This window comes from Esox lucius, chromosome 4 (genome assembly GCF_011004845.1).
Source record: "Esox lucius isolate fEsoLuc1 chromosome 4, fEsoLuc1.pri, whole genome shotgun sequence".
Taxonomy (NCBI): domain Eukaryota; kingdom Metazoa; phylum Chordata; class Actinopteri; order Esociformes; family Esocidae; genus Esox; species Esox lucius.
In genome coordinates, this window is record NC_047572.1 from 16,025,730 (window position 1) to 16,041,233 (window position 15,504).

The window sequence follows — 15,504 nt, forward strand, 5'->3', positions numbered from 1 at the left end:
TCCTAGTCCAGATTATAGATGTGACATGACAAAGCAGAGCCATTGCTCTGGGCACCTCCTGGATTGTGAAATGGATGTAATGCCTCCAGGGCTGTAACTCAGTTTCTCTGTCAGCGTAATAGGAAAGTCCCCTGCTGAGCCGCCACAGTTTATTGACTCATGCCTCAGAGAAACAGAGCATCTATGGGTAAACTGGTCATTTCCCCCTTCAACAAAAGCCGGTTGGATTCTCCCGCCACCGGTCACAGCTTCTGCCAAAGCATTTCTCTTCATTTCTCTTGATTTGGACGAGCTGATGGCTGTCTGGGTGTTGTATTTCTTCAAAATGGTAGGTACGGAGCAGACAGGACTGTTTTGTATGTCCTTCTCCCAGGGCAAACCACCAAGTTAGTCACGGCCCCTCTTTCCCTATCAAACAATGGTATTCCTTGGCAGACTAGCTGCAATATGTGTACGGTGCCGAAGAGGTGCCACATTCCCTCAATACTACAAGCACGCTGCAGGTCTTCCAACTGGAGCTGTCGGCAGAGCTCAGCAGGATTATTAGTGTCTATGGCTCCTATGCAGAAGTCCCGGAAGACTTTGTGACACTGCCAATTTTATCATTTGTGTGTCCTGAGGCGCAGTATTTGTGCTGGGGGAAAAGGTACTGGAGCAAGTCATTATTCTCTTGTAAGCTGTTTGGTTCAGCGATGGAATTGTTGCATGCTCGGTTTGAGGACAGATGGAAGAGGGGCTAAGCACTTCCTTCCTGTATCCCCCTGAAGGTGGTCACTGGGCCGGTCGGCCCTCAGGCCCCAGGGACTAAGAGAACCCCGGGGATTTTGTCTTCTCCCATCATCCCCCATTCTGCTGGACAGGTGCTGCCTAAACAGGCGTTCTCTGCTGAGGGGACTGTGGAACCAGCACACCTGATGTAAATCGTCTGGGGGGGGGGACAAGAGCTCAGCTCCCTCTTTGCTTCTCTTCCAGCACGCTCAAGGTCGTGGCCCGTTAGAGCTGATGGATTTATCTGACCACTGTCATTGCCCGGCGGCTGTTAGGGATTCAGCCAGCTCAGCTCAGCTCATTTTGAACCAATGAACTCTGTGGGTCTTAGGATCTCCTATAAAACCACTTCGCTCCCGGCCACAGCTTTATCTTAGCATGTTGGAGATTTCCATGCATTGTGAGTTTACCCCTCCTGTACCGAAAAGGCAGCCCTTTCCGACATTATGGGAGGTGCTGAGCTAATTTGCCGCCCTCCGCAGGCCCCCGGGGCTTGGACTCGTGGCCGGCGATGACACACTCGACAACATGGAAATCTCTGCTTATCTCAGCATCCACCTTTCACAATGAGTCCCCGTCTGGGAAGACACACTGCACAGTTTATGCCTCGCCTGCACCGCCCTCAGAAAACAACTAAATCTGAGTTCAACATCGACGGTTTCCAGACCAGCGCGGTGTGTACAACGCTGTCACAATGCCAACCCTTCCCTTTCCCTGGCAGACATGGGATGCATACAGGGGGCACCTTGGGAAACTGGTGTGTCAGCAGCGATGAGTCCTGAGGAAGAGGGCGTTGGTGGGACGGGACCCTGTGTTTCGCCCAACTCGAGGCACCGATAGTAGGTTCTCAACTGGCAAAGGTTGAAAGGATGTGAGAAGGGGCCAAGGAACGGACAGATGCGAACACCACCCGGCTCAGAAATGTCTGTATCAGGATACTGCTGAGGCATTAATGAAGCGCAGGCACACTCGTTCACAGACCCTGGTTTCAAATGTGAACCTCTGTTGACACTGCATTTATCAGGCTTTTATCCTCATCGGGCTTTTATCTTGATATCATCAGAGAAACTGTGGGGCTGTTAATATTTACCCTCAATATGACTGAATACACAAACCAATAAATCACCAGAAATAAGAAAGACAGCAGGGGAAGCAGCATGAACAATATCCGATAATATCACTGTACTGGCTAAGAGTGAACAGCGTGTTTGTCTAAGGCTTTCCTACGATCCAATTAGCTCCCTAGGGTCATCACAGAATGATGGGCGCACTTGTGTTTGTGGGCGGGATGTAGTTATATACATGACATCTGTGTGATTGTGTGTGTGTGTGTATTTCACTTGCTTCACTGGCCAACAGTACTTTGATAGATCTTAATCAGCGTGAATTCCTGATAATAAGTAATGGCAGGTGTTTGTCCTTCACTCTTGCACTATATGAAAAAATAGACACAAATGCACACACACACAAACACTTGTTATACTACACTTTTGAGGACTTTTGTAGAGAGAATCTAGGGGTCTAAGCCGTTGTGACTAGGGGTTTAAGTTCTGGTTGCTGCATACCGACAATGACCAGGAATTCAGAAGAGCACCGTGGAAATTGGCTCATCGCTACCCAGGGTAAACAGGTGGATTTCAGAGCTGCCTTGAGCAGTGTGATAAGATGCAAAACAACTTGGCTAGATGTGCTTTGGAGGAAACACTGTTAGAACTTAGACTCTTCTGCACCAAGGCCATAATCCCAAATTTGACATTAGGAAAGTGGGGAAACAAAAAAAAGAAACCCAACCCAAAAAACAAACCTTTGCCTTAGCCGTAATCTTAACAAAACTGTAATTCTAACTGTAATTCAAAACCTATACATAATTTATCATATTTTTTAAAGAATACTAAGTATTCTATTTTCCCTGTCATCGAGTCAACTCCAAACCTAACTTAATGCCCTAACTCTAACCTTAACACCAAGCTTAAAAAAGCCTTTGTTACAACTGAGAGGCAATCAGTCCTGTCTTCAGAATATCTACTTTCTTAGTATACTTGTCAGGACACACACATACTGCGGTTAAACATTTATCTTTACTGGATGATTTGGTATCAGAGTTTTTCTTTTGAAAATAATTGTGAGAGACACACGAAATGGAGGGAGTGAATGAGAGAGAGAAAAGAGGGATTGAGAAAAATAGAGGGAGAGAATGAGAGAGAGAAGAAAGGGATTGAGAAAAAACGAGCGAGAGAAGATGAGAGCTACAGAAAGTGAGTGAGAGACAGAGGTCCTACGGGTCTTAAAGAAGTTTAGTCTGAGCAGGCCTTCTTGACCGTTTACCACCTGCGACGCAAACCAGAAATGGACTGACCTACCATATCCCGAGCTGTCCTCTTTGGACCCAAATTAGAGATAGTTTGTGTACTCTAGGAATCTCGTTCCTGGCTGCCTTCGGCTGTCCCCACCCATTGAGTATCTTAAATGCCATTGGCAAGTCAAATACATTCATAACATCTCTTTGTGATTTTATAATTATATCTTAACAAACATATAATCTGATTAAAAGCTTGGTTACCTGACTGTTTTCGGTAAAAATAATATCCTTAAAGATCTTCACAATCCTGTGTGCTGCCCTTTATACTTCAAGTGTAAATCCTCTTCTAGACCGGACAGCCGTTCTTCCCCTGTCATAATAAAGTGGTCTGTTAGCAACCCAGAGAGAGGCCTTAACGCTAGGCCTTGACACACATCAGCAACTGTTTGGCTTCAGCTTGTTTTATTTGAAGGGTTGGGGTAGAGGACAAATACATTTGCTAATACTCTCTTCACTCAATTCTTTTATGTTTTCCAAATAGCGAGTTCCTGGTGTTAGTCTCTGAATCTTCTCTCCCTCTTTCACACTCCTTTGCTTCCGTCTCTCTATCTCCAGCTCTTTCTTTCTCTCTATTGCTCTCTTTAGCTATCCCTCTCTCTCTCTCCCACTGGGATAGATGACTGTAACCATTACAGTGAATTTAGATAATTAGCAGGTTAATTACTGAATCAAACTTCCAGCATAAGAGCTATCATGGTTTTTCTAAGGAACACTTCTCAGAGGAGTCAAGAAGAGGAGGTGTAGACGTGTGTGTGCGTGTGTGTTTTTCCTGCTTTTACCTCTCTGAGTTTAGAAGCAGTGTTTGAGGTTAAAGGAAAAGCGGTTAAATCAAAGAAGACCTTCTTTTTTTTAGAGGACACTCTCTCCCTGAGCTCTTTCTCACTTTCTCCCCCACTAAGGACGCTGGATCAAAACCCCTCTCCTCTTTCACCCTTTCTCCATCCCTCCATGTCTCTGTCTTTCATCCCTGACTTCAGACAAACCTTTGGGAGTCTTTCAGATTTTATTGTATATTCTTTCAACCATGTAGAGGCAGAAAAGGCATTTTGGAAAGAAAATCTCCTCTTAAAAGTTTTGCAAGGACATTTCTTCTCAGGCACATGCAGGAAAAGATGCAAAAGAATATGATAGTTCAGAGAAAAGAACAACGGAATCACCAAAATGAAGGAAAATAAAATGTGTAAAGGAAGGGAAGCGTAGGGGAGCACGCGGAGATGCTGCCGGATTTGATCCAGTTGGTTGCAGAAGAGAGTAATTAGTCTGTAGTGCACTTTTTATTCTGACCTTGGCTAATACAGTTCAGTGCTGGTTGATTTGTTTAAACCACCAGAGGAATAATGCTATTGCACCCAGGATGCATCTCAATAAGCTCTGTGTACAGCTGTGGCAGTGGAACTAAGGCACATCTCCCTGTCAACACTACCCTGATGGCTGTACAGTGTAAGATAATGACGGAGCGAGGGAGGGAGATGGGTGGGACGACAGATGTGTGAGGAATCTGGAGGAAACTGAGTGAAAAGATGAACAGCTGGTGAAGTAGATGAAATGGAGGAGTAGGAAATATGAGACGCACGCGGAACACATTGCCTCCCCACACTCTGCTGTTAACACCGACACATGTAGCCTCTGCCTACGAGGCAACGCCGACTCCACGACAACGCCGACTCCACGACAACGCCATCTCCTTGACGACTTGCCTCCTCTCCCCGGCTCCTCCGATTGTCCCAGAGACCAGCAGCAGTCAAGCGCGACAAGCCTTGATCGGCGTTCCTATGCGTCTCTGATCCCAGTGTAGTGGATTTGTTCAAGATGGCGCTCTTCCCTAGCTTTTAAACACTGCGTCTGGGCCCAGTGTGTAGGGACAGCACCTTAGTTGTGGGCCAGTCTGGTGAGTGGTGAGCAAACCTAGGCCTAACCACATGTGTCAAGTTTCCCCTTAAAATTACAGTTCCTAGGAAAATTATGCACCTTTCTGTCAAATAGAGACAGTCTTGCTGAGTTAGAAATAAGACACCTTACCCTTTTATCTAACAGTGTCTACACAGCAGGAATGTGGTGAACTGTGGCTACTGTTATTTCATGTTTCTGCAATTTTACATAGGTTTTGTTATCACTGTTATTTAGTTTAGTTTTGTTTGTTTTTGTTGCATGTTTTATCTTTCCTTTTCAATCAGTGCAGTACCCATATGTTTGAATTGAATAATACAAAAGATACGTTCAAGGCTAAACAGATAGTCAAAACCACTTTATTCTTTGCATTTTCTGGAACTGAATGAACCCGTTTCTGCACTCCACCCATTGTCTTACAGCCTTCCCACATGGAAAGAACCTATATGAGGATATATGCGCATATATGTAACCTATATGCAGTCTATATGCACATATATGCTGCATATATGCTGCATATATGCACATATATGATAATATATATGCTGCATATATGCGTGTATATGCCACATATAGGCAAAATTGAGGTGCATATATGTGCATATACAGGCCATATAGGTCTCCTGTATTGCTTCTTTATATCCACATATAAGCCCTATATGTACATACAAGATACGTCTCCTAGCTCATGGCAAGATCTGGTCATTTTGTAGCTCATATCTCACTTTGGAAACTGTCATACATGATGCCTAGCTCATATTTTCTATTATCAAGGCAATAACTAAGAAATAACTAAAAAAAATTATGCAAGAACTTATGTATGTGCGAACACGTGAAATGGGTATCACATCTAATTGGCATGTTATGGAATTTAACTATGGCACTTAAGTGAGAGGAGATGGAAAGCTATGATGTCTACACGTTTTCCTGAAACATTTACAAGGTCAATAGTGGAAAAGAAGGAAATGTATAACAAAATGGTTTGTGTTTTTTTTATTTTTGTCAATCAAGCCTTTTTTCCAATTTCAAGTCACTTCCAGATTCACATTACAGCTCATACACATCCACACATTCACCGTTACATCCACCAAATGCAATGTTTTCTGTATTGTCTTAATGCATTTTCCAGAATATGGCTGAAAGGTCATTACAGTCTGAATGTAGCAAAAAAACTAACAAAAGAAAAGTACATAGAATATACATTCAGGTAATCATCATCATCCCACATCTATCTGAGCATTTCACTGTGGTTAATGAATTTGAAGACAATGTCAACATTTCTGTTCACAGTTTTAACAAACAGACACTTTTCTTTTATCTGAGATGCTTGTATAGCAACTAAAGGCCCCAGACATTTCCTTACAGGGACGTAATAACAAGGATTCTTAAATTGACCGCAGATGTCCTGTTTCACTTTTTGGTAGTACTTCCCCACTGCATAACATGTCTCCCCCTGCCCCAGATCACAGACAATGAATGTCTTCACAGAGAAAATACTTTCCTCTCGATCAGAAAGAATGACAGTCTACGAGTTTCTCCGAAAAGTACGTGAGTAGTTTTGTGAATGAACTATTTCAAGATTAACCACTACTCTGCAAAAATACTTCACAGTGACTCTATTTTCAAGGTTGCTGATGCTGTTCAAGGCCAGAAAATCATCATTTCTGATCATACAAATTTTAGGCCTACCCAGAGATGTAACACCATGACAGCGACTTACTTCCTGCACCATTTTTTTCTCAACTGAAAAAGACTCTAAGAGAGCTAAGTAATCATCAGAAGCTGCCACCATGGTTTTTTGGGAAAATGATGGAAATGCAACCTGTAGCCAAACTGTTTTCATTATCTGCAGAGAAACTCCCTGGCTGCTCTTTATCATATCTAAAATGATCCCATTGTATGACTCAAACACAAATGCAGACTGTGCCCAGAGGGGACCCCAGTTCCTCACAGTATTGGGCAGATGAAGGCACAAATGTACATTGAAAGTGACATTATTGATCCCATAAAGGGTCTCCATTTCCTGAACAAACTCTGTTAGCAACCCCTCAGATTCTGATATGTGCAGTGGTGATATATTCTCACCGAGTAGAAGAGAAACCCCCTTTACCAACTTAAACCAGTGCTTCAGATATTTTTCAGGTAAGACCCCTTTCAATGTTGGTATGCTGTAATAAAACAACCACATGTTCCACTCGTGTGCCTTCCAGAACTTTTTCTCTTTCACTGAGCGAGGGACACGGGAAACATTACAGGGGGGTTTAATAGAAGTTCAAATGTCATCAATCTGTTCTGTTGAGTGTCCGATATACCATGGCGATTGGTTGTTTTCAGAATGAAACCACAGCGTGGTGATGCTTCTTGCTACACCCAGCAGCACACTGTGCATATAATCTGGAACACAGCCATCAATGATATTAAAATCAGGTAGACAAGACAAAATACTAGGCCCTTTCACTCCCTTAGTGGGGTTTCCAGCAAGAGCCTCTTCCACCAGATCATCAGTCTGGGAGGGATTCCTCAACTCTGCTTTTTCATAGGGATAAGCCCTTACACGCCCCCTGCGTTTTAGCACACTTGTTCCTTTCTGCATACAAAAAGAACACCCAAACTCACCATTAAACTGTTTAAAGTTCTGAATCAGTGGCCGAGCAACTGAATCTGCCACCATGGTAGTAAGCAGTACTTTACTTGTGACAATTTCCCCACTTTCACTTTCCCATATAAGACCATTAGAGTACAACTCTATGCATTCATCGACAAATGGTTTCATGTAAGTGTTCATATTTGGTTTGTTTTGACCAAACCACAGGCCACAAAGCATAACATGTTTTGCACGTAGCTGTATTGGCAGTTCATTAATAGTACACAAAATTGGCCACAAACTTTTTGTGTTTGATTTGTGCACTGGCACTCCATCACAGTTGAAAGTCAGTGATATGCTGTCTGGTGATGCAAGGGGTGATCGTTTTTTGTATAAATGTCCATCATATATATCTTTGATGGAGGCATCCTTCTTCTCAAAGCGGTGTTTCAGGTGTTTCCCTAATTGGTGGTCCTCAAGCAGTTTTTTAATTTGGTATTTTAGTGGCAAGTACAAAAAACACTGGTCTTTTTGTGCATGCGCTTTTGATGTGTCCTGGTCACAGACTGGGCACTTGACATTAAAGGGACCTTCCTGCATGCTTACCTTGCAACTCTTGCACACATAATGTACTTCTAATATGTCTTTCACTGAATCAAATGCTTTGTAGAAAAGGTACTTTGAGCCACTAACCAATTCCCCACCAGGACCAGCAATAAAGTTGATAAGATGCATGATGTCCTCCAAGGCTCTATTTGTTAATCCATGTTTGAGTTTTAATGCCAGCAGCAGGAGTTCCACCTGTTCTTTTGTTGGTTTCTGGTCTAAAGTTGGACTTGTGGGGTCTTCTAGATGTTCCTCTACTGGCTCCCCAGGTGAAGAGCTAGGGCCAGGTATGGGTTGGTTCATCTGTGAATTTAAAACATTGGATTAGCAATCCCAAATTTGCACAGACTCATACAAATGTACCATTTCATGTGGTTGGTAACCACTTGCATTTGAAGGCTCAAGTGTCTTTGTTTATTTTTTTTAACAGTCTTCTCCAAATTAATTTTATGCCCCCTTTTGTCCACATGTATATTTTTCTGACACTTTAAGCAACATCAGGAAGAATTGGGTTGTGGAATTATCTATGATGATTTACATTAACTAGTGTGCATGCACAAGCACGAACAAAACAAAAAACACCTAACTTTATTATTTTTGCCATTTTTAGCCACTTACTGTGTCATCAGAAGCAGTAGACACCGGGTCATCTTGATTGTCCTCTTGGGTGAGATACCTAAAATAAAAATAAAAATCATTCAGCAAGAAATATGTAGGTTTTTTTATTTGGTATTTAATTTGGTGTGCGTGTTTTCTACTTACTGAGTTGTAGAAGAGGCCACAGCTTCTTCATCATCACCCATATCTTCAGAAATGTCCCTAACAAAAATGTTGTGGTAATGTTAAAACACTTCATGCATCACTCAATATAATAGGATTGATATGACTGATTGATTAAGTCCAAGCAGGTAAATTCCATTCATGAGGTGAAACCTTTAAGACTGTAGATTCAAAACACACAAAGTGAAATATTTTCCTGGCTAGAGTTCCAACTTGAACAGTTTTCTTTATTTATTTACTTTGGACATGGAAAGGTACAGTGGACATGGAAAGATACATTTTACCTTTATACAAACATACTTAACATACATTAAGGGGAATTATGCCACATGCGTTTACATGGTATAGGAAATGATCTGTAGCTGGTAGCTTTGTTAGCTGGCTAATTTAGCTAGCTAGCTTCTAGTACGTTTTGTTACAAGACTTACTTTCGTTTACGTCTTCTCTTTGTTCTTTCTGGAACGGGTGCTTCGTCGTCAACGAGGTACCTTTTGTAACGTACTGGATCCATATCTATTGCTTTTCTTTAATTGCGTCTAAATTGCATTTCTCCACTCTGCTGCCACCGATCAGCCGCTACAGCGTCGCGTAGTTGATGACGTCATCCGCATGCGGCCCAGCACACTATCTTTCGCGCCGAAAGATAACGGCTGGGCGTAAAAATGGCGATATCAGCGTTGGAGATCCGCTATGTCCTACTTGAATGGACTGAGGGTGAGGATAGAGGGGCCCATAGTATTTTGGCTCTCGACTGTGTCCGGAATTTTTCAGTAAAAACATTTCTTGAAAGGACTGAAAAAAACGAGAAGCTGGTGGAATGGCGAAAAGGCCGCCAACCCTGGCCGGTGCACCGAGCAAGAATTATTGACGTGGCAAGTATGTTACATGCTAACTTTATCTGACGTTATGTAGTTACATACCACATTTAATGTTTTTTCTCGCTCTTAAAGAAGTCTAAAATGGATCTTGCTAGGTCCCTGGTTAGCAATAGCTTCGCTTTCTGGCTCATGTTAGCTACATAATTTGCTAATGTAAGCGAAGTCCAATTGGGACTAATGTTAGATTTGGTAACGTTAAGCATGATTAGACAAACGTTTGCAGTTCATGATAACATTTTAATTTTATTGCACCAGAATTTGAAAAAACTCTCCAAATTAAACTGCGTGGGATCGAGATGGAGAAAGAAGTCACACAGCAAACAAAACATCCCAAACTCAAAGTACCGTGATCAGGGGCAGACTGAGAAGGCTTCAAAGAAAAGGGTAACTGACTGCACCAATTGGTGCTTTACTTAAATGATCTCCCCCTCTCTCTCTTGTTTCTTAATGTGTAGGCATGTGTGTAGGTTTGTAATTGTGTCATCTATGATGATTTCATGTGCTTTGTTGACAAGATGTATGTGCAAGGTGGTGTAACGTAAGTTAATAAGAGTTGGGCTAAAAGTCAGTCTGTTTCTCTCTGTCAAGGTTGACAATAAAAAGAGATGTCCTTCTAAATACAACCACGAGGAGGAGGAGGAGAAGGAGGAGGAGGAGGATGAGGCGCGTCATGACAGGCCTTCAAAGAACAAGGTACACTACCAGTCTGCATCCAGTGTGTGTTGTTACATTGCAATACAGTAAAGATAAGTAAGACTTTTATAATAAAGTGCATTACCAGTAGCTGTAACAAGGTATGACACCGGCACAGTAGGCAACTTTGTCCTCTCACTTTCTCTCTCCCTCCCAGCGGGCCAGCGAAGAGGAGGAGCGTATTGGGGATGAAGAGGACATAGTACCACCCTCTAAGAAAAAGGTAGCCTAAATGATGACATCCATTGTGTGGTGTATTACATACATACATTACATGACATACAAGATGAGGAAGTTTCATGTTTTAAGTAAGGAATAACCACCAGGAGGCCAGACAACCAGTTACATATAGCCAAGTGGAGGGACTTCTGCCCTAGACTTCTTGCCACCTTCCTCTTACACCTCTCGTGACATCCTCCCAGCCAATCAGAATCAACCATTTACAAAATAAGTTATATAACAATTAGCTGTTGTTCTTCTCTCTGTCTCTTTCTCGTAGACAGCTGCTGAATTTAGAAAACACCTGGATGAACAGATGTGGGAGAGAAGGAAACTTGACCAAATGCAAAGAAATTTGCAGGAGTTGAGAAATGAAGTCCATTCTCTTAAAAATGAAAATGCACGTCTGAAAGACATTATCATCAATCGTAAGTATTCCTAATTTTTATATTTATTAGCAAGGTTTTTTCTGGAGATGGATATTGCGGTGGCAGAGAAGTGTAAACTTAGAAATGTTATGGGCTGAAACACGTGTTTGGCAAAATATGTTGTTAGCTGGTGAGGTAGTGTGTGTGCTCATATAGCCGTTGATAAGATTCAAATTAGATTTATATTTATTTGTCTCTTTCTGGAGGAATTTGTAGAGGGTTAACAAAAGTCATGGCCTAGAGAACATACAGTTCATGAGAATAAATGATGCTTTTCTGCCTTCAACGGCTCAAGAAGGCAATCGGCTCCAGAAAAAAACCCTGGGGAATTAGAATTTGGGAGAAATTGGAGAAAGAAAATTGCGTTCACAACCAGGTTTCCTATGCAGAGCCTTATCAATGGGCTTTGGAGGGTTTTAGCTTGAGTTCACACCTGCAGGAAATGTCTTTCGAAGAGTAAGGGCACTGAGTTGCTGGGTGCTATTTTGATCTAGTGATTGTAATTATAGTTTTTTATTTATATAACCTCTTTCTAGAAATCCCTCAAATGAAAAGTGACATCGCCATTATTGCTCAAAAGGTAAGTTCCTCTGATTTTCATTGCTTTTTAAAATTGTTTCTCAAGCAGAACTGGAGAGACTTGTGATGTTGGGCTGATTGATAGTGTTAATTTTTTATGTATTTACACTTTAATTTATTTAAGAGAATAACTATATTTTTCTTCTATGAAGAAGACTGGAAGGACTCCTGTGGAGGATCTAGATTCCTCCTTCTCGACTTTTGGAGAAATGCAACCGGTGAGTAACCCCCTTGCATTTTTATTTATTTATTTATTTTACTTGTTACTCAAACAGAGCTATATGGATTTTTATTATGTTTGGCTGATTACTTTTGCATGTAACTTTAATTTATTGGCATGTTTAATGTTTTTCAAGCCCCCCCTGTAAATAAGAATCTATAGTGGCTTGCTTGGATGAATAGAAATTGTTGAGTTTGACTATGTTTCTTTCTTCTCTAAGACTCCAGAGAGGAGACAGAGCCCAGAGGACACCGAGCCCTTTAAAGAGAGTCCCATGGTGACTGAGCGCTTTCGAGAGACACCACAGGTGTGTGTAACCCTTTTATACCTCAGATTTTACTTAAGGTTCCAACTGAGCTATAGGGATTTTTATGTTGGGATAGTTAGTGGTAATATGTAATTTACTTGCCCCATATTTATAAAATTGTTGAAGAGTTTAACAATGTTTTTCTTCTCTAACAAGACTGCAGCAACAGCTGAGACCTCAGCGAAAACACAGGTGAATAACATATTATGTAGTAAGGATGGGTATAAACTGTGTGCTTTGTAGGAGCCAATTAGTGTTATAAGTGACAATCATCCTCTCCTCCTGCCCCCCTTCACTCCTCTCCACCCACTGTCTTTTCTCCTTCCCTACTCTCCATCCAACCTCCTCCTTTCCCCCCACCCTGTCCTCCTCCTTCTCTCCTTTAATAACGTTTTGGGCAGTGATTAATTTGTTTCATTTCTTTATCATTCATCTGCATTTATACATATCATTAATCTGCATTTATACATAAAAACCTATTAACTATTGGGAAGCTAAGCATAAGAATCAATATGAAACATGAAAAAGTTTCTAAAAATTGCCAATAAATGTATATTGTGATGTGAAATTATTTTTCAGATGGAAGTTATAAAGGGCTCTGGGGTGTTTTGCCAGGCAGAAGCGTGGAAAGCAGCCCGCCTTGCCCCCTCTGCTACTGCCATGGTGCGGAATCTCCTGCTGGGCACCTTTGATTTGGAGACTTTGCTGAAAAGCAACCTGAATGGTACAAAACAACATGTTCCTAATCTCTTCTGTCCTTGAAAAAAAAAAACAGTCATATTCTGTGGAATAAATTATGTGTGTGCGGGCATACCATCGCTTTTTTACTTGGCATTTTTGTATTTCCTTGCACCTCAAGAAAACATGATGTGTATATAAAAAAAACTCTTGCTTTCTCCACCTTCATTTTACACCCCTTTCATAATAATTTTGAAATATTACTTTAAGGTGGGAAGCCAACCAGAGGGGATGGGGACCAGCTGGTCGCACTTGACCAAATTAAAAAGGCAGCCATTATTGGTGAGTAAATGCATAATGCATTGAGAAGGGAAAACCAAACTTTTAAGACTTTATAAGTTCACCACTTTAACCATAGCCTACTTGTAACAAAATTTATTAGGCATCAATGGAGACTGCATAAAGTAGGGCACCAATTATTGTTACTGTATCTGCTACTAATTCATCGCTTTCTGACTTCTTGATCCTACCTTTCCTCTTCTAAAGCCACATTGCTGGGGTATTGCGCTGTAAGGTGTGTAGTCCTCTATTTTGTAGAACATATAGTGTTGCAAATAACCTCATGGCATATTGTTGTCGTCTGAAGTGTTCTTAAATAATCATATTCACCCCTCCTTCACCTTAATCCCCTCTGTCCTGTGTTTGTGCCTTATTTTGTCTATACCGGTTATTGATTTGCTTGATTTTATTGCTTGATCTTATTGCACTTCGAGTAAACCTAGCATGGCAGCTCGCGGGTGGAATGTGTGTGTGAATGGGTCAATGGGAGGACATTGTAATGTATTTTGGGGGTGCAGGAAAATGCTATAAAAGTGCAGCCCATTGACAACTAGATATGTTTACATGTGCAAAGTTTCTTACATCAGATAAAAAATTTGAGGGATTAGAATATCTGAATCTGTTTACATGGAAACAAATAATCTAATCATGACGTGCATAAACATGCACCAAGCCTTATTCAGAATAATAGCATTTTGACATCCGCAGAGCGGTCTTAATTTCCCTAAAACAACTGCAGAAGTTGTACTTCACCTGTGTTTTAAGCTAAACAAAAAACTCGGGAGTGGCAACATTTTTCCTATCCATGAATTTTCTCTGCTTTGGATGCACATGATTGACTGTGTGACTGTTAACAATGCAGTTCCCATGACGGACGTGTGCATATGAAAGAACAATGCCCCCCCCCCAAAAAGGGGGGGTGATGTTTCCAATCAGAATTTCTTTCAGATTTAGCAGAATCCAATCAGAATCTTCCAATTGACGTGTTTACATGACACATTTTTTATTATGGTCAGCCCTTTATCCAAAATATGTCTCCAGTCGCAGCTGTACTGTAAGCACTTTGGGTTCCTGATGAAGCACTATATTATTATTATACTGTCTAATTATTTTTGTCTTCTCTAGATGCTACATTGAAGAAGTGGCCGGCAGCCAGCCGAGGGCAGATAGGCACATCTATCAATTCAAAGCTCACGGAGCTGAGAAGATCAACAAGATAAATAGTTTTTTTTTTCTATTCAGTTTTTTGTCTTGTTTTTGTTCTTGTTCTATTTGATTGTTCTTAAGTAAATAAATAAATGTACATTTCTACATTTTGGGCTTTTATTTATTTTGCATAGTAGCTATGGATTTTAATAATTTTACTAATATATAGGTAAACATATAGGTGCATATATACATGCATATATGCACCCATATATACTTGCATATATGTACCTATATAGGTACATGTATGCACGTATATATGTACCCATATATGTACACATATGTGCATATATGGGTACATATATACGTGCATATATGTACCTATATAGGTACATATAAGCCCGTATATATGTACACATATGTGCATATATGTGTACATATATGCACACATATATACGTGCATATATGTACCTATATAGGTACATATATGTACCCATATATGTACATATATGTGTATATATGTACATATAATATAGGAAAACGGCCAATTTTATATATGTCACATATATTAAAAACATATATCAAAACCTATATTTAAACATATATGTTTATATAGGTTATTTCCATGTGGGTTGTATTGGCTATGCTATCTCCAGTACCTGCCTCTCCTTGTTGCAGGACAGTAGTTCAGGGAAACCGAGAGCCAACATACTGGGTGGAGTTTTGTGACGTGGCAGACTTGCAGAGACACAACAAGCGGTGGACTGTTTCACCTTGACATCCAGATGGTCACTAACATCACTAGAACCTTCCAGGTTATTTCTTGTGTACCGTAGGCCTCTATCCCAATCAAATTGAAAATTACACAGCTGCCTGGTGAAAGTCTTTTTTTTCTCAAAATGTTGGGCGATGCTACAATACGAGAGCAACAGTTCCCCATGAAACGCTGTCAACAAGCCAAACAGAGAAGTTAAATGAACAGACTTTTTATTGATCAGCATTCGGGATAATGTGTATCCAAGTCTATGCTCTG

The 15,504-nt window shown here is 41.0% G+C and overlaps 2 protein-coding genes across 5 annotated transcripts; one reads left to right on the forward strand and one right to left on the reverse strand.

Annotated features, from left to right (window-relative positions):
- Positions 1-5,557: 5,557 nt before the first annotated feature.
- Positions 5,558-8,973, reverse strand: LOC117594412. Its single transcript, XM_034291917.1, has 3 exons — positions 8,967-8,973; positions 8,823-8,880; positions 5,558-8,507 (listed from the first exon to the last, which is right to left on the reverse strand). Exon 3 carries the CDS (start codon positions 8,505-8,507, stop codon positions 7,287-7,289), a length of 1,221 nt encoding a protein of 406 aa, XP_034147808.1. The 5' UTR covers positions 8,823-8,880; positions 8,967-8,973; the 3' UTR covers positions 5,558-7,286.
- A 7-nt stretch (positions 8,974-8,980) lies between these two features.
- Positions 8,981-14,611, forward strand: LOC117594411 (cancer-related regulator of actin dynamics homolog). Of its 4 annotated transcripts, none has more exons than XM_034291913.1 (13): positions 8,981-9,856; positions 10,118-10,246; positions 10,451-10,555; positions 10,713-10,778; positions 11,055-11,202; positions 11,739-11,782; positions 11,934-11,999; positions 12,222-12,308; positions 12,465-12,500; positions 12,888-13,032; positions 13,257-13,328; positions 13,533-13,560; positions 14,451-14,611. In XM_034291913.1, the coding sequence occupies exons 1-13, from the start codon at positions 9,647-9,649 to the stop codon at positions 14,599-14,601; spliced, it is 1,287 nt and encodes a 428-aa protein (XP_034147804.1). In that variant the 5' UTR covers positions 8,981-9,646; the 3' UTR covers positions 14,602-14,611. The 4 variants fall into 4 exon arrangements, with proteins under 4 accessions (XP_034147804.1, XP_034147805.1, XP_034147806.1 ...); XM_034291914.1 differs by having other exon boundaries at positions 11,937-11,999; XM_034291915.1 differs by lacking the exon at positions 13,533-13,560.
- The last annotated feature ends 893 nt before the right edge of the window (positions 14,612-15,504 follow it).